This window comes from Anoplopoma fimbria, chromosome 8 (assembly GCF_027596085.1).
Source record: "Anoplopoma fimbria isolate UVic2021 breed Golden Eagle Sablefish chromosome 8, Afim_UVic_2022, whole genome shotgun sequence".
NCBI lineage: Eukaryota > Metazoa > Chordata > Actinopteri > Perciformes > Anoplopomatidae > Anoplopoma > Anoplopoma fimbria.
The window spans coordinates 25,639,484-25,661,018 of record NC_072456.1 but is presented as its reverse complement, the minus strand read 5'-3'; the positions used below and the strand labels follow the sequence as shown (position 1 = coordinate 25,661,018).

At 42.3% G+C, this 21,535-nt stretch overlaps 3 protein-coding genes across 3 annotated transcripts; all 3 read left to right on the top strand.

Annotated features, from left to right (window-relative positions):
* The first annotated feature begins 613 nt into the window (after positions 1 to 613).
* Positions 614 to 5,207, top strand: si:dkeyp-51f12.3 (uncharacterized protein LOC107988041 homolog). The gene is made up of 3 exons (XM_054603519.1): positions 614 to 913; positions 1,150 to 1,453; positions 4,978 to 5,207. The coding sequence occupies exons 2-3, from the start codon at positions 1,188 to 1,190 to the stop codon at positions 5,135 to 5,137; spliced, it is 426 nt and encodes a 141-aa protein (XP_054459494.1). The 5' UTR covers positions 614 to 913; positions 1,150 to 1,187; the 3' UTR covers positions 5,138 to 5,207.
* Positions 5,208 to 7,103: 1,896 nt separating this feature from the next.
* Positions 7,104 to 8,464, top strand: bsnd (barttin CLCNK type accessory subunit beta). The gene is made up of 3 exons (XM_054603036.1): positions 7,104 to 7,455; positions 7,627 to 7,688; positions 8,295 to 8,464. The coding sequence occupies exons 1-3, from the start codon at positions 7,279 to 7,281 to the stop codon at positions 8,398 to 8,400; spliced, it is 345 nt and encodes a 114-aa protein (XP_054459011.1). The 5' UTR covers positions 7,104 to 7,278; the 3' UTR covers positions 8,401 to 8,464.
* A 2,648-nt stretch (positions 8,465 to 11,112) lies between these two features.
* On the top strand, positions 11,113 to 21,535 carry pcsk9 (proprotein convertase subtilisin/kexin type 9). Its single transcript, XM_054602993.1, is given in 13 exon segments — positions 11,113 to 11,327; positions 12,994 to 13,185; positions 14,633 to 14,765; positions 14,949 to 15,082; positions 15,158 to 15,299; positions 15,597 to 15,793; positions 17,004 to 17,187; positions 17,277 to 17,447; positions 17,530 to 17,678; positions 17,757 to 17,802; positions 17,805 to 17,924; positions 20,886 to 21,052; positions 21,229 to 21,535. Coding segments are annotated over 13 exon segments (2,007 nt in total). The 5' UTR covers positions 11,113 to 11,156; the 3' UTR covers positions 21,430 to 21,535.

The following is a 21,535-nucleotide window of genomic DNA, read 5'->3' as shown; positions in this document are numbered from 1 at the left end:
TGATTGTTAAGGGGACACTTAAGATGCTTTTTTTAAGGTTTAATAAGTTATAGGGCAATTTAGGTGTTCAGTCAACAAGATAACGTAGGGCAGGGCAATATGGAGAAAGTCCAAAATGGTATTTAATACCAAATACCTCGTTATTGATATTGCAACAATACAGTAGGTGCAGAAAAACAAATCACTTTACTGTAATGCAGCCGTTAAAACCACTTATTGTGGCATATCACAATATCCAAAATCAAAGACATATCTAGTCCTGTATCATGATATCCTTAGAATAAACCAAGCCCTCAAATAAAGGCAGATTCAATCTATATAGGGAGAAATCAAGAGATCAGCTCATGGACCTCTCCAGCTGATCCATAATCAATAAAACTCTGCACTAATGATGCTTTTAGATCAAAGAAAATGAACTAGTAGTTCTCTTGAACCCAAAAATAAAAGCCCAGAGAATGTAATGTAAAAAATGTACTACAATTCTCCTCCTGACCCAAACTGGAGGAAAGTGTCCTGCCCTCCACTCCTCGTCACTGGAAACCCTTCCTCACACAGAAACCAACACTTCCTCACACTGCTGCTGACTGCCAGATGAACACCAAACAGTGCCCAGCCCACATGCGACATCCACTCCTCTCCCACAGACTCCCGATGTCGTAATCACTCCAAAGCCGGATATGCTTCTTCTGCTGCGGGGAGAAAACGCAAAGGAGGGTTAGAGGACCGCATTGGGAAAAGAAAAAGGAAAAGAGAGAGAGGAGGAGGAGAGGAGGAGGAGGAGAGAGGGCGGTGCAGAGCTGGAGCTGCTTTTTTAGGCTTTTTTTATTTTATTATAAGGAAGCCACAAAGTTGATGAAGAGGAGAAAAGGGATGGTGAAGGTTTTGGCTGCTCCTCACTGCAACTTGCTATCAGGTAGAGAGAGGATCCATGCTTATCACTGGGAGGATGTGCGTGGTGTATATCCGTGTTATTCCCCCTGGTGTCAGCTTGCTTTCGTTTCTGCTCACACACACACACACACACACACACACACACACACACACACACACACACACACACACACACACACACACACACATACCCAAATACGCATGCATCCAAGGACGCACACTGTATCTGATCCATCTCCCATGTTCTCTCTCCTGCAGACTCCAGCAGGAAGAAGTGACTGACCAGCAGGCAGGAGATGCCTCTGCCCCAGGGCATGCTGCTCTGCCTGGGCTTCGTCCTGATGACCGCTGGGGGGGTCACGGCCCTGTGCGTCGGGCTGCCCCAGCAGTCCGCCCCACTCTTTGCTCTTGGGTTGTTCCTTGGCATGGGAGGCGTGGCCCTGCTGGTCAGTGGACTCTGCATGGCCATGAAGAACCTGCAGGTGGCAGTGCCCAGACACTCACTCCTGCACCCACGCACGGGCACGCGCTTCAGCCCGCAGCAGGCCCTGGCTATACAAAGGTAGGCATGCCTCAAAACCCACAGTGACAGAAGATAAGGGGGGTTAAGGGTCTTTAGAACAGGCGGCGACCTCCGGTTCTAGCAAGAGAAGCCGATGCGGAAGTGTCTTAAACTTGCATTCTCTCTCTATTTGTGTGGGGCGGCTGTGGCGTAGTGGAGAGCAAGGTAGTTCTCCAATCAGAGGGTCGGTGGTTCGATACCCGGCTTCGGCAGTCGATGTGTCCTTGGGCAAGACACTTAACCCCAAGTTGCTCCTGAAGGCTTGCCATCGGTGTGGACTGGATGTTGCATGAATGTTAGTTGGCACCTTGCATGGTAGCCTGTCAGCAGTGTGTGAATGGGTGAATGATATGTAATATACTACTGACTGTAAGTCGCTTTGGATAAAAGCGTCTGCTAAATGGCTGTATGTATGTCCAGCAGGGGGCGACTCCTCTGGTTGTATAGAAGTCTATGAGAAAATGACTCTACTTCTCTCTTGATTTATTCCCTCAGTAAACATTGTAAACATGAGTTTATGGTCTCAATCTCTAGTTTCAAGTCTTCTTCAATACAGCATGATGTTCATTTAGTAAATGATGCTCCATTTAGAGTCAAACAGACCATAAAGCAGGGTCATAAAGCTTTCGGCGCAGGCTGAAAACTCACCTCTTTAAGAAGTACTACCCTGAGCCTTCCTCGTAGCACTTATTGCATTCGTATTAGTTTGTTTCACTTATTGTATTCGTATTAGTTTACTGCACTTATTGTATTCGTATTAGTTTGTAGCACTTATCATATTCGTGTTAGTCTGTTGCAATTATTGTTTTCGTAGTAATTTGCCTCTGCACTATACTTTTGCTCTGGTTTATGCTTTAAGATGCTTGTTTAAGAAAGGAGATGCACTTATGACTTCTGGTGACTAGTAGTTCTCTTGAATACCTATGTTGAATACACTTCCTGTAAGTCGCTTTGGATAAAAGCGTCTGCTAAATGACTGTAATGTAATGTAATGTAATGGGTATGCTTTAGGGCGGGGCTACTGTGATTGACAGGCCGCTGACGCTACCAGAGCTTTATCCGGTGTCACTATGTTGCTTTTCCGCATTCCAAATATGGTATCTTCTGTTCATTGGTTGCAAAAAAGCCAAGATGGCGACTGAGAACCCGCAGTGCTCAAACCAGTGGGTAATGTCACGATGACTACGTCCACTTCTTATATACAGTCCATGGTTCATTAAAGAGAGATTGTGTGCCCAGCTGTGTGCACGACTGTGAGAGTCTGTGCGTCCATGGCTGAGTGAGTGTGCACCTCTTTGTCTGTCCACGGCTCATCTTGTATCCTGCTGCAGCAAACTCCATAAAATGTTGGGTGGCCAGTTATGGCTGCATGCTCGAGTAACTCTCGTGGTTGCGAAACACACACTCGACTTCCTGCTTTGATGCCGGTAGATGAGGTAGGATTAGCTAGCTAGTTAGCTGTTGGTATGTGAGAGACAGAGGGGGGGGATTTATATCTCATGTCTTGATAGTTTCATATAGGCTTCAGTGAACGAGGTAGCGCATTATCCATTTTCCGTTAATCACATATAGTAGGGTGTGTTTACTGCTAACAGCTAACAAGACCACAATAAACGTGGTGCTGAGTCCCTGTCGGCAGCTGCTCTGTGGGCACACAGCTTGGTGAGTTTAAGTTTTGAAACCAATGAAGGATTAAGGGACCACCAAAGATCGGCCTATCACATTTCATCCTGAGGGGGGTTGTCAAGGCAACCCATCTAATATCTGTTGACATATTTCTGTCTGGCCACACTGACTTGGTGGCCAATATTTCCATGTCTCTAGCATAGCTTAAATGGTTGGAAACCTCTGGCACAGAGGACATTAAGCTAAGAAAAAAACTGTTTTTTTCTACAGATAAACAAACCCTGCGGTCCTAAACATTTTGGAAGCAAAGAACTTTCCAGGCTTCCCTTGTGTTGTTCAAGATACATAATAGAGACAAATACCAGAGCACACCATCCAGAGAGCTGAGCTGACAAACGGTCGGGTTGTTGTTGAACAGATCTCAACACATCGCCTCAGTGCACAGTTTGGAAAAGAGCATTAGGATCTTGAAAACACAGGACCAAAAATTGGGAACATTTTGTGATCGATGGACTGGTTGTAGAAGTAGCTCATGGGGAAAACAGCACCCATGCATTTGGCTGACAGACTGCTGCCCCTGGCATTGTCTGAGGTAATCTATGATAGCCTGCAGGATTAAACAGCACAGGCTCTGCTCATTGTCCAGCTCAGAGAAACAGAGACGCCAGCAGCAGCATCCATCATGAAGGCTTTCTCTCACTGCAGACACGGACAAAACTCAGACTGGCTCGTATTTCTAGACCTGAACTATCTGATAAATGTTTCTCGTAAGAGGATAATGAAATAAAATCATCACAGGGGGAATAATATACAAACAGAAGAATGTATTTGAATGTTTTCAGAATATCTGAAGGAGTATGAAGAGGGTGTTCTTAAATAACTGAAGAAATAATCAGAAGTGTAAGAACCAACAGCACTTGGATTTTAAATGAAAGTCTAAGTGCTTAAAGAAGTTTAGGTTGAAGAGGAAGTGTGGTTATGGAAAGGAGTTGACAATAAGCCAAAGTGTTACTGCTGAAAGTACTTGAAGTGCACGTATAAGTGTACTCATTGAAAGGAAGTTGGGATGAGGCGCCCTGCCAGAGTTTTTCCTGCCAGAAAAGAACAGTATATCGACACACAGCCCCTTTACAACATCGACCACCTCTGGATTTGTAATGAACTGCAATAAACTTGATCTTCTGTGATTTGATTACAAACTCTTAAACAACGTTACCCTCTTCAATGTTTTTAAATTCCTAGTTGTACATCTGTAGTTATTTTGGTGAAAGTAACACAAAAGTAGTGTAATCATTGATTCATTATTCTACAAAGATAGTAATTTTGTAAAATAACTCATTACTTTCAAATCAAAGTAAGTAGTAATATGAAATATAATACATTTTGAAAGAAACTTGACAGGACAAATGGGTCAAAAACACACCGGGCTTTCACGCTGGAGACCGCTGTTCCTTTCCTGCGTGAAACCAGAAGTCAACATTGACATATTTCTCACGTAATTTCCACACATAAATTACACCTTATTTTAATCCAAACCACAGCATTTTCCTAAACCTCACCAAATAGTTTTGTTGCCTAAACACTACGCTTGCACAGGCACACTGATCGCTCGTGTTTTATAGCAAAACCACCCAAAAAAAGAACAAAATAAAACTTCCCAGAAAATATCATACGAACCATTGTATAAAGATATATTGAAGTGTAAGTTAAATGAAAATGCCGGTGAAATACAATCAGTTTAAGACACACTTAAAGAAGTTGCATGCTGGTTGGAGTGTAAGCAGTAATAGAAGTTATAGTTTCTGGTGCAGTGAAAACACTGAAAGGAGTTGAAGTGTGGAAAGCTGTTTAGTACGCTTGTCATCGCCTCTCTCTTACTCTCTCTCTCTTTTCTACAGGAGGTTGGACCGAATTCGTCGAGAGATGTCGGAGGACTCCGTCAGCAGGGCGCCGGAGCCTGAACCCCCCCTCCCATCGACCCCCCCGCCCTGGACCATGGAGCCGCCTCCGTCCTACGACACCGTGATGAAGAGCCAGGAGCACAGCGACCAGCTTTAACATCTCACTCTGGCGGTCTTCGTGATAGTGCCTTTTTTTTATTTTTTATTTTTTTTCAAGCAGTTGGTGCTGCAATAGGGGGGTTCTCCTCTGTGCCTTAAAGACAGCGGCTCTGAACCCAAACACAAGCAAAGCAGCAGCAAGAGACTGCAGCTGGCTGAAGACTCAGTATTTGTGCAGGCTGAGCCCCAGTGTGGCCTCTGTGTCTGCTAAAACATGTGTGTGTGTGTGTGTGTGTGTGTGTGTGTGTGTGTGTGTGTGTGTGTGTGTGTGTGTGTGTGTGTGTGTGTGTGTGTGTGTGTGTGTGTAGTGATTGATTGTGAAAAGGAATCGAAATGATCACTACGACCGCTCCGCTCTCCACACTAAGGAACTTTTTTTGGAGAACCAGCATTACATAACTTTTACAACCAACTAAAGGGATTCTCTGTTTGGCTGGAAATGTGGATATTTTATTGGACTGCTTGGATTTTTGTGACCTACTACTGTGGCTGCAGAGCACTCTTCAACAAATGCGATAATAACTCTTTCCTCACAGCTACACAGCTCCTCTTTGTATCTGCAGCATAGACTGTATATAAAGATGGATATCGCGTTTCTACTTCCTCCCACTGTTCAGAATTGAAGCCAAAACATCCCTATACAGGAGCCAGAGTCTGTGCAGTAGTGGTGCAGGAGGTGGTGAAGCCCTGGTATCAATGTCTCACGTTGCAGCTAACAGAGAATCATAGCTGTCAATCATGCTGCCACACCCCCTTTTGTATAGCATCAAACAACTTATTAAAACCAAACTTTATCAGAAAATGTAACACATGGACATCAGGGTGATGACAACTAAATGCCTAAATGACAGAAAACATCTTGGGGAAAAATGTTTTTTTCAAGCACAAGCACTTATTTTTGTTTAGCCCTTCTGCTAATATGCAGGGGGCGGGGGTTATGACTTGTACTGCAGCCAGCCACCAGGGGGCGATCAAGATGTTTTGGCTTCACATTCAGGGAGGCCCCAGGAAGAGCGTCAGGCTTTTAAACAAGTTTACAAAGCAGCCAAACGGTGTAATTACAATTTCCAGGTCAGTCACACTATCCCTTAGACCTAAATTGGAAAAGGAACGTATTAAAATCAGTGGATCCATTGTTTTTTTGTAGGTAAATAAACTTTCTAGCAAGAACACTTGGATAGCATTAATGTAAAATGCATTAATAGCCAAAACCAGGGTTATTTTTCTTCCTCTGATCACATGAATGAGGCAAGAACAAGGCTGAACCGAGGGCTGGGAGGCGGGGCTTAAAGGAAAAGCCAGTGCATTAGTTTTATAGGCTCCATTGATGCAGAAGATCCAGGTAATTTATCTGACATTTTATATAAGGTAGTCAGATGATATTTGCTTCATGCTCCACTGAGCAACCTTCAAGAGAATGAACGGGGAGCCGCCTCCAACGCTTCACCCAGCTCTCTTTATACATCCGTGGAGCTGTCATGTCGTCCATCTTTATACACAGTCTATAATCTGCACTCGTTTTCTGTCATAACTCTGCTCTTGCGACAGTGCAAAGTGCCTTAACCAGTGACGGCAGAATGTTTGCAGCACAGCTCTGTATCACCGTGTTTGCAGAATGTCCACTGTTCTTCTTCTGTCGTGATGTGACTATAAACGCTGTTGATGAATCGCTGCTGAGCTCTCTGTGGTTGGTGGCGCACTGAGAAATGATACATTTATAAATATTTAGATTGAGAAGAGATATGCTGACTTATTTAAAATCACATCCATACCAAGTGAACATAAACACTCACTTAGCTTAGCTTGCAGGTCTCTGTTTTTTTGCCAGCAGCTTGAGGCAAGGTGACCTATCAGGTACACACACACACACACACACACACACACACACGCACACACACACACACACACACACACACACACACACACACACACACACACACACCTGCAATCTTACACCTGACCTGACCAGGCTGTCTGCAGGCTGTAATAACCAGCAGAGTGGAACCCTAACTGTGCTTTCTCCAGCCTCACCTTCAAGCTTCTGACACACGAACACAACCAAACGTTCACTTGCTTTGCGACAGGTGCTTGAGATATTTACACAAATAAGAGCTTCTTTAGTCAGCGGTGGCTGCGGCGATGGTGGAGGGGAAACCGTATCGATACGGGCTGATAGTGGCGGGGCTGTGTGTGGCGTCAGTCGGCCTCTTCATCATGACTCAGGAGCAACCGCACATCTACGCCGCCATGTGCGCTCTGGGCGTCACCATGGTGTGTATTGGGACGGCGTGGAGCCTCTGCCAGTGCTATCCTAAGGTAGACACAGACTGTTTGTGTGTGTGTGTGTGTGTGTGTGTGTGTGTGTGTGTGTGTGTGTGTGTGTGTGTGTGTGTGTGTATGTGTTAGTGGGAGAGAGAAACAGGAAATAACATGTGATTTGCTGCCATGCCGAAATTGATTTGGTAATGGAAAGTGTGTGTTTGTCAGGTCATATTGGCTCCTGAGATTCAAGAGAAAAGTGGAGAGGATGTGGTGTATACTGCAGCAAGGTACTGACACACACACACACACACACACACACACACACACACACACACACACACACACACACACACACACACACACACACACACACACACACACACACTCACTCAGGCCTTAATGATTCCCTGTGGTTCTGTCTGTGGATCTCAGGACGCTAACGACCATCATCTAGTGGGCGAACGTGGCAAGTGTAATGTGTCTGCAGGGAGGACAGGTCTGCACTAATACACTGTAGATACAAATTTTATTATCTTAACTGGGAAATGAATGGTGATGATGCAGCAGAGGAGAGGTGGGAGGAACAGGAGAGGAAATGTGGAATAGAAGAGATTGTGGAGATTGTCTGAAAAGGAGAGCTTAGTAGGAACCATAAGGAGCAGAAACGTTCCTGTGATTAAAGACACTCTGTTAGAATCGTGGCCAGCGGGTGAAAAAGAAGGTTTTCTCTGCTCCCTGCATGTGAGTGTTTGTAATAACCGACATGCACGCTCAGCAAAACCCTCCCTCAGATTAAAAAAAAAGTAAGAAAATGAGGACAATTCACGAGAACCAGACTTCTATTTCTGTCTCTCCCCCTAACTTCCCCCCTCCGCCTTTTGATTTAATTTTAGGCATGCTGAGGCTCTGCAGAGTCTCTGTGGCCAGAAGTCGAGCAGCAGCAGACTTCTACCCGAAGCGCTGATGAGCCACAGCTGTCCTACATTACACCTGGTCTGACGGAGGAACACCGTCCACCATCAGAGGACTCAACTCACACTGCACCCCGGACAGTGAAGACACCCTCTGAGGCATTTTTATGAACGTCTGAATATGTTTTTTCTTTGTTTTTTATAGCGAATTAAAGTGACAGATTTTGTATCACTTTGTTTTATAATAAAGTTGAATGTGTATTGCATGTACGATCCAGAGGATGGCACTATTTACTGAATGGAATATAGAGACTGTGTTTTGGGAGTGACACTGCATTGACCTACATTAATTCCATTAAGGCAATTTTGGGCATAATAATGAGATTATAGGGTTCCTCTGGGGACTAAAGCTTTATTTATACTTCCGTGTGGCATCGTGGTGTGAGCATCCACAGATGATGAACCAGCTACGAGCACACACAAAGGGTACACTCAATGCACTACTCTCCAAAACACCAGAGGGCGTACAAACAGAATGTACGGCTGAGAAGCAAAAAGAGAAAAACTGTTAACGACAACTCCACAATGCCGAATTGCATTTATACAAGCCATGTAAAGAAAGAAGTCAAGTATTAAATGCATTATTAAGAAACGAAGGTTGAAATATCCTGTGAACAAGCATTGTATATCTGTTTCTAAAGCATTTAAAAATGAATTGTCCGTCTTTGTGAAATTCCTAGACATGTTTATAGTGCAGCAGACCCAGATCCAACAGAGACCAGTCCACCGTGGACAGACCCAGAACCGGTTTTCTAAAGGAGTGTGATTCTTTGAAACACTACCACTTTTATCCACAGGGGACCGCCAAAATCAACAAAAAAATGGAAGTTCCACAAGTAGCTTTAAGGTTGTGGTTCATGTCTCATTGAGAGATATCACATATATCTGATATATGAGCAACAGGGTCAAAGTTCAAGACCGATTATGACGGGGTGGTATGTCCAAATTGTTTGCAAACTGGATGCAACAGTTCGTACTTTGTAAGGGCAGATTCAAGAAGTACTAAAGTAAAACTAAAAAGCAGAAATAATGTTCTTGCTCTGCATGGAATCACATTTGCACTTTTGGATTTGGGAGCCCCGGTGAGCCCAATCCAAGATAACTCTGATGACATCATCAGGGTCATTTTCTCAGACTCGACAAAGAGCCATAAAAACACAATGTGTAAAAGATTTCTTAGAAGTAGTAAGTAGAGTATTATTAGTTTAACTGGAAACAGAAACAAAAAGAAGCTTTGATAGGAGTTTTGGCATCTCAGCACAAACAGTTTAAACAGATGTTACTAAACTAAAATACAATAAAAGTACCTTAATAATAAAAATAAATACTAATAAAATAAAAGAGTAGAGTAATAGGGCTCTGTTTTTGCTATAGTGCCCCCATTTGACTTGACTACAAATACTACAAATAAAATAAATACAAATCTAAGCTCTGAGCCTCTCTAAACATGATTTAATGAAGAAGTATTTGCTCTGGCATGCACAACTCCTAAACATTTGGTGCACACGTTTCAACAGCATCAACACACACACTTGAACTGAGAGAAAGTGCTCTGGACCAACATGAAATAACTGCAGCTGAAACAGGACTCTGTGGTGGAAGTTTTCCAATACAATTTACTATACTAATACCCAATTTGTACTAGTACTATCTATGTCCCGAGATGAGTCCCAATGAGCGTTGAAATAATGATCAAATGACAAATGAAATGTCCTTGCGGTATTTTATTTCTTTGCATGAAAGAGCCAGAAGTTTACAGAGTGACAGGGAGCCTGCAAAGTACTGAACTCACCCCTCTATGTATGGGAGCCGGGGTGGCCAGGCTCAGTTCTGAGTTAGCATCTCCTGACAATGAATGGGTGAAGGAGGGGGGGGTATGAAGAACAAAAGGGGTGCATGAATGAAGAAACAAAGGAGAGGAAGAAGACCAAAAGGTGGGTATGAGTCTCAGGTAGGGAGGAAGGTCAAAGGTGTGAGAGGGCCAAAAGGTGGGGGCATGAATGACAAAGGTGAAGGGACATAAGGAGCGTCTCCACACAGTGTAACTTAACATACAGAGAGACGAGGTTCTCGACCTTTAGAGTACACATTACATTACATTACAGTCATTTAGCAGACGCTTTTCTCCAAAGCGACTTACAGTCAGTAGTATATTACATATCATTCACCCATTCACACACTGATGACAGGCTACCATGCAAGGTGCCACCATCAGACTCTAACTAACATTCATCATCCAGTCCACACCGATGGCAAGCCTTCAGGAGCAACTTGGGGTTAAGTGTCTTGCCCAAGGACACATCGACTGCCGAAGCCGGGTATCGAACCACCGACCCTCTGATTGGAGAACTACCTTGCTCTCCACTACGCCACATCATAGTACATTTCATTCAAAACCTTTAGAGTAAAATCTTCACATCATAGTACATTTCATTCAAAACCTTTAGAGTAAAATCTTCACATCATAGTACATTTCATTCAAAACCTTTACACTATATACTTCCAACATACACTAATATAATTTTCCATTACACCTCCTCAGCAGTAAGAGGTGTCGTGAGCCCCGGAGACGTCAGCAGACCCCGCCTCAATCACAAGAATCAATTGTTCGATTTCTCAAAAAGAAAATCAGAATAGATGCTTGGAGGTGTCATCTGGCTGTCGGAGACACCAAAACATCTGGAGAACTCAATGTGGAACAAAAAACAACTCTCTCCTCAGTGGATGTTGTGTCATTCAGCCTCACAGTCATCCTGATCATTTATTGTATTTCTCTGGAGAAGAATGCGTCGCACCTGGGTCGGATGGGTGCTCTGTTTGTGCGCATTTTTGGCCACAAGTTCGCAGGACTACAAGGAGGAGGACGAGATGGTTCTGGATCTGATCCACAAGGACGGGACTGGAGCTGGACCTGGAGGATCCGAGCCCACTGCAGACTTCCTCAAGTGCAACAAGGTAACACTCATCTTCTCCACACTGCCCAGCAGCAGAGGTTGGGTACCTGACAAGTTTAAAGTCCTCATCATCTCATTATTATTATTTCTTTTTATTCTATATACTGTACATTTTTATTTTTTTATTTTTATTCTTATTTCTGTTCTATCTTTATTTTGTTGTATAGTATGTGTATTTATTGTCTGTGTAGTTGTATAGTATGTGTATTTATTGTCTGTGTAGTTGTATAGTATGTGTATTTATTGTCTGTGTAGTTGTATAGTATGTTATTTATTGTCTGTGTAGTTGTATAGTATGTGTATTTATTGTAGTTGTATAGTATGTGTATTTATTGTCTGTGTAGTTGTATAGTATTTATTGTCTGTGTAGTTGTATAGTATGTGTATTTATTGTCTGTGTAGTTGTATAGTATGTGTATTTATTGTCTGTGTAGTTGTATAGTATGTGTATTTATTGTCTGTGTAGTTGTATAGTATGTGTATTTATTGTCTGTGTAGTTGTATAGTATGTGTATTTATTGTCTGTGTAGTTGTGTATTTATTGTCTGTGTAGTTGTGTATTTATTGTCTGTGTAGTTGTATAGTATGTGTATTTATTGTCTGTGTCTGTGTAGTTGTATAGTATGTCTGTCTGTGTAGTTGTATAGTATGTATTTATTGTCTGTGTAGTTGTATAGTATGTCTGTCTGTAGTTGTATAGTATGTGTATTTATTGTCTGTAGTTGTATAGTATGTGTATTTATTGTCTGTAGTTGTATAGTATGTATTTATTGTATTGTGTATTTATTGTCTGTGTAGTTGTATAGTATGTATGTGTATTTATTGTCTGTGTAGTTGTATAGTATGTGTATTTATTGTCTGTGTAGTTGTATAGTATGTGTATTTATTGTCTGTGTAGTTGTATAGTATGTGTATTTATTGTCTGTGTAGTTGTATAGTATGTGTATTTATTGTCTGTGTAGTTGTATAGTATGTGTATTTATTGTCTGTGTAGTTGTATAGTATGTGTATTTATTGTCTGTGTAGTTGTATAGTATGTGTATTTATTGTCTGTGTAGTTGTATAGTATGTGTATTTATTGTCTGTGTTGTATAGTATGTGTATTTATTGTCTGTGTAGTTGTATAGTATGTGTATTTATTGTCTGTAGTAGTTGTATTGTTATTGTCTGTGTAGTTGTATAGTATGTGTATTTATTGTCTGTGTAGTTGTATAGTATGTGTATTTATTGTCTGTGTAGTTGTATAGTATGTGTATTTATTGTCTGTGTAGTGTAGTGTATAGTATGTGTATTTATTGTCTGTGTAGTTGTATAGTATGTGTATTTATTGTCTGTGTAGTTGTATAGTATGTGTATTTATTGTCTGTGTAGTTGTATAGTATGTGTATTTATTGTCTGTGTAGTTGTATAGTATGTGTATTTATTGTCTGTGTAGTTGTATAGTATGTGTATTTATTGTCTGTGTAGTTGTATAGTATGTGTATTTATTGTCTGTGTCTGTGTAGTTGAGCTGCTGCAACACTCGAATTTCCCCCATGGGGATCAATAAAGGAATATAATAATAATAATTATTATGCAGGAATATATGAAATAATAAACATAATATACATAATGACAGAGCACCTGTTTGCTCTTATATATCTGTTCTCTGCTGCTCTGTGCTCCAGGCAGCGTGGCGCATGCCCGGTCAGTACCTGGTGGTGCTGCGTCAAGGGTGGCGCAAATCTCAGGTGCAGAGGACCATCGGGAGGCTGAGGGCCAAAGCGGCCAGGAGAGGCTCCCTGCTGGAGGTCATGCAGACCTACTCTGGAGCTCTGCAGGGCTTCCTGGTGAAGATGAGCAGCGACGTCCTTCACCTGGTAACAAGCTTCTTCTAATGACTGCATGTTGCTGCAGTAGAGGACATGGTGGTGAATGCAGGTTTAACTTATTGTAGGAGATCAATGCATTTCTTTGTGTTTTGACCGCCAGTCAAATGCATAGTTGGCTTTAGACATATTCAAATATTCAGGCATTTGGAAGTTTATCTTATATACAGTACCAGTGAAAAGTTTGGACACACCTTCTCATTCAACTACTTTGAAGAATGTAAAATATAAAACATATTCTGGTTTGTTGAGCATTTGTTTGTTTACCACATAATTCCACATGTGTTCCTTCATAGTTTGGATGTCTTCAATATTAATCTACAATGTAGAAAAAAATAAAAATAAAGAAAAACCATTGAATGAGAAGGTGTGTCCAAACTTTTGACTGGTACTGTACATGAGCAAGAAAATACTTGCCTCTTTTTTGTTGTTCTTTTGTGTCTCTTTATGTTTCTTTGTGCTCTTGTTATGTTGCGTTGTAGTCATTTTGTGTTTCTTTGTAGTTGTTTTATGTTTCTTTGTGGTCTTTTTGTGTCTCTTCCTGGTTGGTATGTGTCTCAATGAAGGACATTTCGTAGGTGAAGGCCAGGCATACTAAATTATGTATAAATAGATGAAGTAAATAATTACATTATTTAAACATTTATTAGATATATTATGATAAATTAATTTACAGGGTAAACCTGTGATAGTAAGTTTACATAAAAAAACATTTTTGGACAAACAAAGTAACAAGAATCACAGTATATATATATATATATATATAATAATAATAATAAATAATACCAGATGAATGCAATGTGCTCTTGAAGTCAAGCTGGTCAACAGAACACCCTAAAATTGATATGACTTAAACTAACAAAGGCATTCAAATACATACATGGCTCGGTTCGAGTGTGCCTAAAGTAAGCTCAGGAGCTTGTGTTTTTCTATAAATAAAATCAGAATTTTAAAATATAAATTATGAGTTAATTATGATGATCTCAGATTTGGAGTCATTCCACTGTAGGACATCCTTGGACATCCAGATAATGGGAGATGTACCAGTAGTATCAAGCTCTATTAGAACATACAGTTGCATTACATCTGGATAATAGTGGACTTCTATGTTTTGTCGGCGGTAATACGCCTCAGGGGTAGCACGTAGATGGAGAATAACAGGGGGACCCAGGATAGACCCCTGAGGGACCCCATCAAAAAATAAGGTCTTGAGAGGAGGAGGGATTTTCAACCACAAAAGACAGGAACCTGCTGTCAAAGAAAAATCCTAATCACATCTATAAATCCATACATACATGAATAAAATAGAACATGAAGCAGTCGCAGAGGGTAACAATAGTGGACGGGGAGTTTTCACATTTTTTGTATTGCCTTGGTACCAAAGTATCTGCTTTCGTGACATTAGACCCACAATGCAATCTGATTGTGTTCCTGTTAGGCGGTGAAGCTCCCTCAGGTCGACTACATAGAGGAGGACTCGTCAATCTTTGCTCAGAGCGCCCCCTGGAACCTCCAGAGGTTACTGCAGCCTCACGGTGGCACCTCTGAAAACGGAACATACAGGCCACCCAGTGAGTCCGCCTCTGTGTCTGACACACACACACACACACACACACACACACACACACACACACACACACACACACACACACACACACACACACACACACACACACACACACACACACACACACACACACACACACTTTCCTGCAGTAATCAATCAATTCCACACTCCCCTCTGTCCTCTGCAGACGACGGAGGTATGGCGGTGGTGTATCTGATGGATGGCGGTGTTAAGATTTCTCACAGAGAGATTGAAGGACGAGTTCTCATCACAGACTTCAACAGCGTCCCTGAGGAGGACGGGGTCAGAATTCACAGACAGGTGAACACACACACAGAGGGAAATACTTTGCATGTTTATCATTGCAGCTCAATAAAAAAAGTGTCTCCTCTACAGGCCAGTCAGTGTGACAGTCACGGGACACACATGGCGGGGGTTGTTAGTGGGTCGGACTCTGGGGTTGCTCGAGGCGCCGGTGTAAACCTGGTCCGTGTGCTCAACTGTCAGGGGAAAGGGACCGTGTCTGGAGCTCTGGCTGGTAGGACTCACACGGATCTGTTGGAGATTATGTGTTTTGACCGATGCCATCAAAACGGGGTTGTGCACATTTAAGAAACCTTCATCGAGCCCAGCAGCTCTTTTTTAAGATTCACTTTAAACCCAATCACAGAAGTCATTTTGCATGAAAAGCAGGTGCAGAAATGGAGCTGCTGTTGCATGAAACCATTATGTATAGAAACCCATTTGCAAAGGGGAAATGGAGGGCAACCATTTCTGCATAATCTTGAAATCAAATGTGTTTTTCTGAACATCCCTCTCCTGTCCACCCCCTCAGGTATGGAGTACATTCGTGCAACGTTGCTCTCCCATCCAGTGGCTGCTGTCGTTGTTTTGCTTCCTTTCATTGGTGGATTCAGCCGTTCGTTAAACGCGGCCTGTCGGGACATGGTGGCCAACGGTGCCGTGGTGGTCGCCGCCGCGGGGAACTACAGAGACGACGCCTGTCTCTACTCACCGGCTTCAGAGCCCGAGGTCACACAGCGCTTTTCTTCTAAAGCAGCCTGATGGATGCTTTTCACATCCCTTACCTTTAAAGTGGCCCTATTGTGCTTTTCTACTTTTTCCCTCTCCTTTAGTGTGTTATATATATTTTGTACATGTAAAAGGTCAGTAGAGTGTAAAACCTGAAGTCCACGCCTAAAAGGAGTTACCCTCCCCCTCAGAAGCTCCTGAGCTCCTGAAACGGCTCCATTCAATTCAATTCAATTCAGTTTATTTTGTATAGCCCAGAATCACAAATTACAAATTTGCCTCAGAGGGCTTTACAATCTGTGCACGTGCGACATCCTCTGTCCTTCCCTCACATCGGCACAGGAAAAACTCCCCTAAAAAACCCTTTAACAGGGAGAAAAAAGGAAGAAACCTCTGGGAGAACGACAGAGGAGGGATCCTTCTCCCAGGATGGACAGAATGCAATAGATGTCATGTGTACAGAATGAGCAGCATAACAGAGATACAACACATTCAATTTATATGACATAAATGATTCATATAATAAGACTGCTTATAATAACAGCAGCAATTATTACAGTCGAATTATAGTTATGAAAATAGGGATAGTAATGTGACTAATAATAATAATCGAAGTAGCAGTGGGTGTCAGTCGGCTCACAGCAGGAGGCACGACTACGGTCCAGGTACCACAACGATTCATGGAAACCTGCAGAGCGAGAAAGCAAAAGGGCTTCAGGGTGGAAGTAAAGCTAAAATGCTTAATGGTACATTGAATTCTCTCCTTCACTTCCATAACTATATGAGGTCATAATGTAACTTTATGAGGTCACAATGTTACAGAAGTGACGTGAAACTCCTTCCGGCTAGTTTGACCCTCAAACAACAAAAGAGAGAGACGGAGCTGGAGCTCCAGAGGAAGAGTTTTTTGAAATGTGAAACGTTGACCAATCACAACAGAGCGGGCTAGCTGACCAATCAGGGCAGACTTTACTTTCTGGAGGGAGGAGCCAGCGCTAAAACGGAGCGTTTCAGAGAGAGGGTGAGAAGAGGTGCTGCAGGGCAGCCAGGATGAGAAAAACAAGGAGGATTATGAGCATTAACGCATGTAAACATGTTGTAGCTGTAACTTCAGATAAAAATATGCACCCGGAAAATAGCACAATAGGGCCTGTTTAATGTCTCGTGTGTGTGTGTGTGTGTGTGTGTGTGTGTGTGTGTGTGTGTGCAGGTCATCACAGTGGGGGCCGTGAACTCGGCAGATCAGCTCATGTCACAGGGAGCGGGCGGCACCAACTTCGGGCGCTGTGTGGATCTGTTCACGCCCGGCGACGACATCGTCAGTGCCAGCAGTGACTGCAGCACCTGCTTCACCTCCCGGAGCGGAACCTCCCAGGCTGCTGCACATGCTGCAGGTATGCACACACCTGGAATGAAACATGGGTAAACTGAAAACCAACTGTGTGTCGCTGCAGTTTATCATTTTTTGTTTGTGCACCTGCAGGTATAGCAGCCGTGATCCTGTCGTCCAATCAGAACGTGTCCCCGGTTCAGGTTCTGCATAAGATGCTGCGTTACTCCGTCAGCGACACCATCAACTTCCTCTCTCTGTCCGACACACATCGTCTCGTCACCCCAAACCTGGTGGCCGCCATGCCGCCCGCCAACAGCACAGGTTAGTGACGCAACAACACTTTGATTTTTACATCAACAGCATCAGCGACTATTTTACACCGTGTGCTTGTTCCGGTGTGCAGATGTGGAGCTTCTGTGTCGCTCTGTGTGGTCAGAGAGGTCAGGGGTCACGAGTACCGAGGAGGCCGTCAGCCGCTGTCGTCGGGGGGAGGAGATGATGAGCTGCAGAAGCTTCACTCCTGATGGTGTCCATGTTGGAGAACCCATCACTGTGAGTTTAAACTGCTCTCTCATACTCACTAAAAAACACTTTGATATAAGGTCTTCTGTCTCCACTCTGTGTTCACAGCGGGTGGTCGGCGGGCAGATGGAGTGCGTTACGTCCAACGCTGCGGGGTTAAAGGTGTGTTCGCTGTGGCGCGTTGCTGTGTGACAGGAGGACTGCAGTGTCGGGTCCATTCCAGTCCTGAACCCGGACGAGAGGCCAATTGCGTTGAAACCCACCACCATCTGACCGGTACGTCACAGCTACGATCTGCTAATGTGGAGTGTGAAATTCCAAAGCATTAATTTGACATTTTGGGAAATAAACATACTCTGTTTTTCTAAGATCGATATCACTTTTATGTCTGTCCATTAAATTTGGTGAAAAGCCAGCTGTCGGTTAGAGACTGTAGGGAATTCACTGGTTGGGGGAGAAGAAGCAGAACTTTCTGTCATACTTCTTCCTCACGTTTATTTATACTTAGCATAAAGACTGATGTGTCCTTTCATTGTCATCACGTGTTAGGAGGGCGTATAAATAGGATGTCACATTTCAGGACAATTTGCTTGTCATTCAACAGCCTGTTCTCTTTCCCATCTCATCACATAGAGACAGGCGGTCACAGTCTCAAACACGTGGTTGAGCAAAAGTGTGAATTTAAGTCAAAAGTAAAACTCCAGTCAGTGGAAGACTTGTAGGGAATCCAATTTTGTGATAACATGTGGTAGTTTCCCGTAACCACATAGGTTGATGTGGTTCAAATACAGGCAATAAATGTGTCTGTTAGGACAATTTGCCATAACCCTGTTTAGTTCAGTCCAATGAAGTTAAATTCAAGAAAAAGTTCCCCATTGTGGAAAAAGATAATAGTTTAGGATTGATTGTTATTATTATTATTATTATTATCCATTATTATCCATATTTTTGGACTTTCTCGCTCTCTATATCACGTCTCCTGATATCTGCAGCACTCTAAACATCTAATGTTGCCACAGCATGAAATGAAAAGTGATAAGCAAAAAAAATCTAAAGCAAAAAGGCTTTAGTGCGTCATACAAACATCATTTGGTGACATGAGGCTTGTCAAATTTTACACTTTAATTAAATAATCAATTAGTGATGCTGTTACCTTTGGACAGAGCCAGGCTAGCGGTTTACCCCTGTTTCCAGTCTTTATGCTAAGCTAAGCTAACAGTCTCCTGCCTCATATTCAACAGAGAGTCATGAGAGTGGTTTCTAATCTTCTCATCTAATTCTCTGCAATAATAAACATATTTTCCAAAAGCATCAACCTGTTCTATAATAAGGTTATCTGTTGATGAGCTAATAAAAAAGTCTTCTCACTTTATACAAATTACCCTTTAAACCGAGAACAAGCTTTTTCATTCCGCATTTAGAACACTGCGGTCAATTATGCCAGTTACCATGGCAATCACCCTGAGAGTTAAATGTGCTCCCCGCCAACATAAATACCAGCTACAGAACGTGTGCGGTATGAAGAGCAGGGTTGTCAGACGATGTTAGAACACCTGAATGGTTTGTAACTTTACATCGTATTCCTTCTTCATGATGAATCCCGAGTGATGAACGGGTCAGCGCTCCTCTGAGAACCACTGAACTGGTGATTCATCCCGGAGTGAAAACCTGGAGACCAGCTGCTGTGTTTATAAAACATTCTGAGAATACTTTCAGAGAGCTCCTGATATATTTCTTATTTAATTATATTATATCTATTTTTATTGCCCAATCACAAATTTACTTCAGAGGTCTTTACAGCATTAAACATCCTTTGTCTTTGGAATCTCGCATCGCAAAATAAAAAATATTGAACCCGCCAAATAAACTTTAAGAAAGAATCCTCAGGGAGAGCAACAGAGGAGGACGGACAGATGTGCAACAGATTTCATATGAACCAGCTCAGTATCATGGCAGGTCTTGAACAAGTCATAAAATGCAATCTATTGGTTTCATGCATATGACAAGAATTCTCCGTCTTTTTCTTGTCATCAGTGCGGAAACATCCCAATAGTAAGACAATAAGGATATTTTTTTCGTGGTGGGGAAACAAATCTAATACATCCACATTACTACACCAAGTGACGTAGTATTAAAGTATTGAAAAACACCGCATTTGGTGGTCGCGTTGGGAGGTGGATGGGTCCAATAAACACAGGACTTTCAACCAGACAGATGTTCGACACTGCGCTTATGATGGGTTTGTTTTGCAAACATAACTGAGTGTTTTTAATGCCTAAACCTAACTTTTGGTAGTTATTTTTAAACCGAACCATGATTGTTTTCTTTAATCTAACTAAGTGGTTTTGTTGCCTAAACTTAACTAAGTGGTTTTGTTGCCTAAACTTAATTAAGGGGTTTTGCAAATTTCCCCGCTGCGGGACTAATAAAGGATTATCTTATCTTATCTTATTTATCTTATCTTGTTGCCGAAACCTAACTTTTGAAGAGCTGTTATTGGTTGATCCAAAAAGAAAAAGAAAGTGAAATCTATCAGCCTTATAATAAAATGAGTCTCCATAGACATGGTGTAGTTATGAATACTTTGTTATGTAACGAGCCTCTCTGTTTAATACATTTTCAGTCATACTTTAAAAGTAGCCTACAAAATGTTGTCTACACTTCTAGATAACTGCTTTATTTATTTACTTACGTTTATTTACCATAACCATAAATTATCTAATCTGTAGCAGTTCATTCATTCTCAGAATATTTCTCTTCCCTCTTTCCACCATTTTCTCCTCAGCTTAAGAAACTCTTAAGTCCTCCTCCCTACTCCTAACAGATTAGGAGCTTTCTTAAGAACAAAAATGCTTTATGAAAAACTTTTATCTTTACCAGGATGTTGTCTTAGTCTTAATTCTTAGTGAAGGGCATTTACTCTGCATGTAGAGATAAATTCTAGGAAAACACAACAAAAAGATTCAATAAAAAGAATAAACACCCTTAATAATATTTCATTTCATTTCTGCCAATAGATCCCCTCTAAATGCTGCACACACTCTCTTTAAATAAACACACCATATTTTTAGAGTGTGCTTGTTTTTCTGTGTGTTTGTTTATTTGCACATATTTGACGTTTTGTTTTTACGTAAAGCATTTTTGAACTGCTAAAAATACATATGAATTGAATTATTGGACAACACTTTCAAAGCCTGCTTGAGCTCATTAAGTCATGTCGCTCACGTGTCTCTCCAGGCTGCCCCTCTTGGTCCGCTGCCTCGATGTCGTCCGACCTGCGTCCACATCGAGGTTATCGGAGGCGCTGCGTCGTGAAAGACGGGGCGACGTCTCACGCCGTGTGTTGCCACGCTCCGGCTCTGGAGTGCAACTTGTTAGAAAACATATCAGCTGATGAAGATGAGGTGAATATTTGTATTGGAAGCATTTGTGCAAAACTACTCACATTTTGTTTCAATGGTTTTCCACCTTTTCATTGTTGTTACTTTGTGCTCATTTTTGGTCTCCTCCTTCTCCGTTACCGCCTCAGTTAAATATTCTAAACAGTCACATCTTTATCGTTGCTGCTGTTCTCTTGCAGGTGGAGGTGTCCTGTCCTTTGGGTTGGACTCTGACGGACTGCAGCTCCGACTCTCAGCGCTCTGACATCACGGGTCCGGTTGCTAGGGGCAACAGATGCCGTATCCGCAGCGCCACTGGAGCTTATGGGGTCGCTGCCGTCGCCGTCTGCTGTCGCGTCAGACCGACACCACCGGAGCAGCCCGATACGAGTCCTCACTGATGTGATGTCCAACAAACAGCTGTGATGTCTCTCTGATGTTTATGATCTTTAACCTCCACCAGTGACTGTCAACACTTCTGCAACGCTGATTTAGTTCAAAAATATG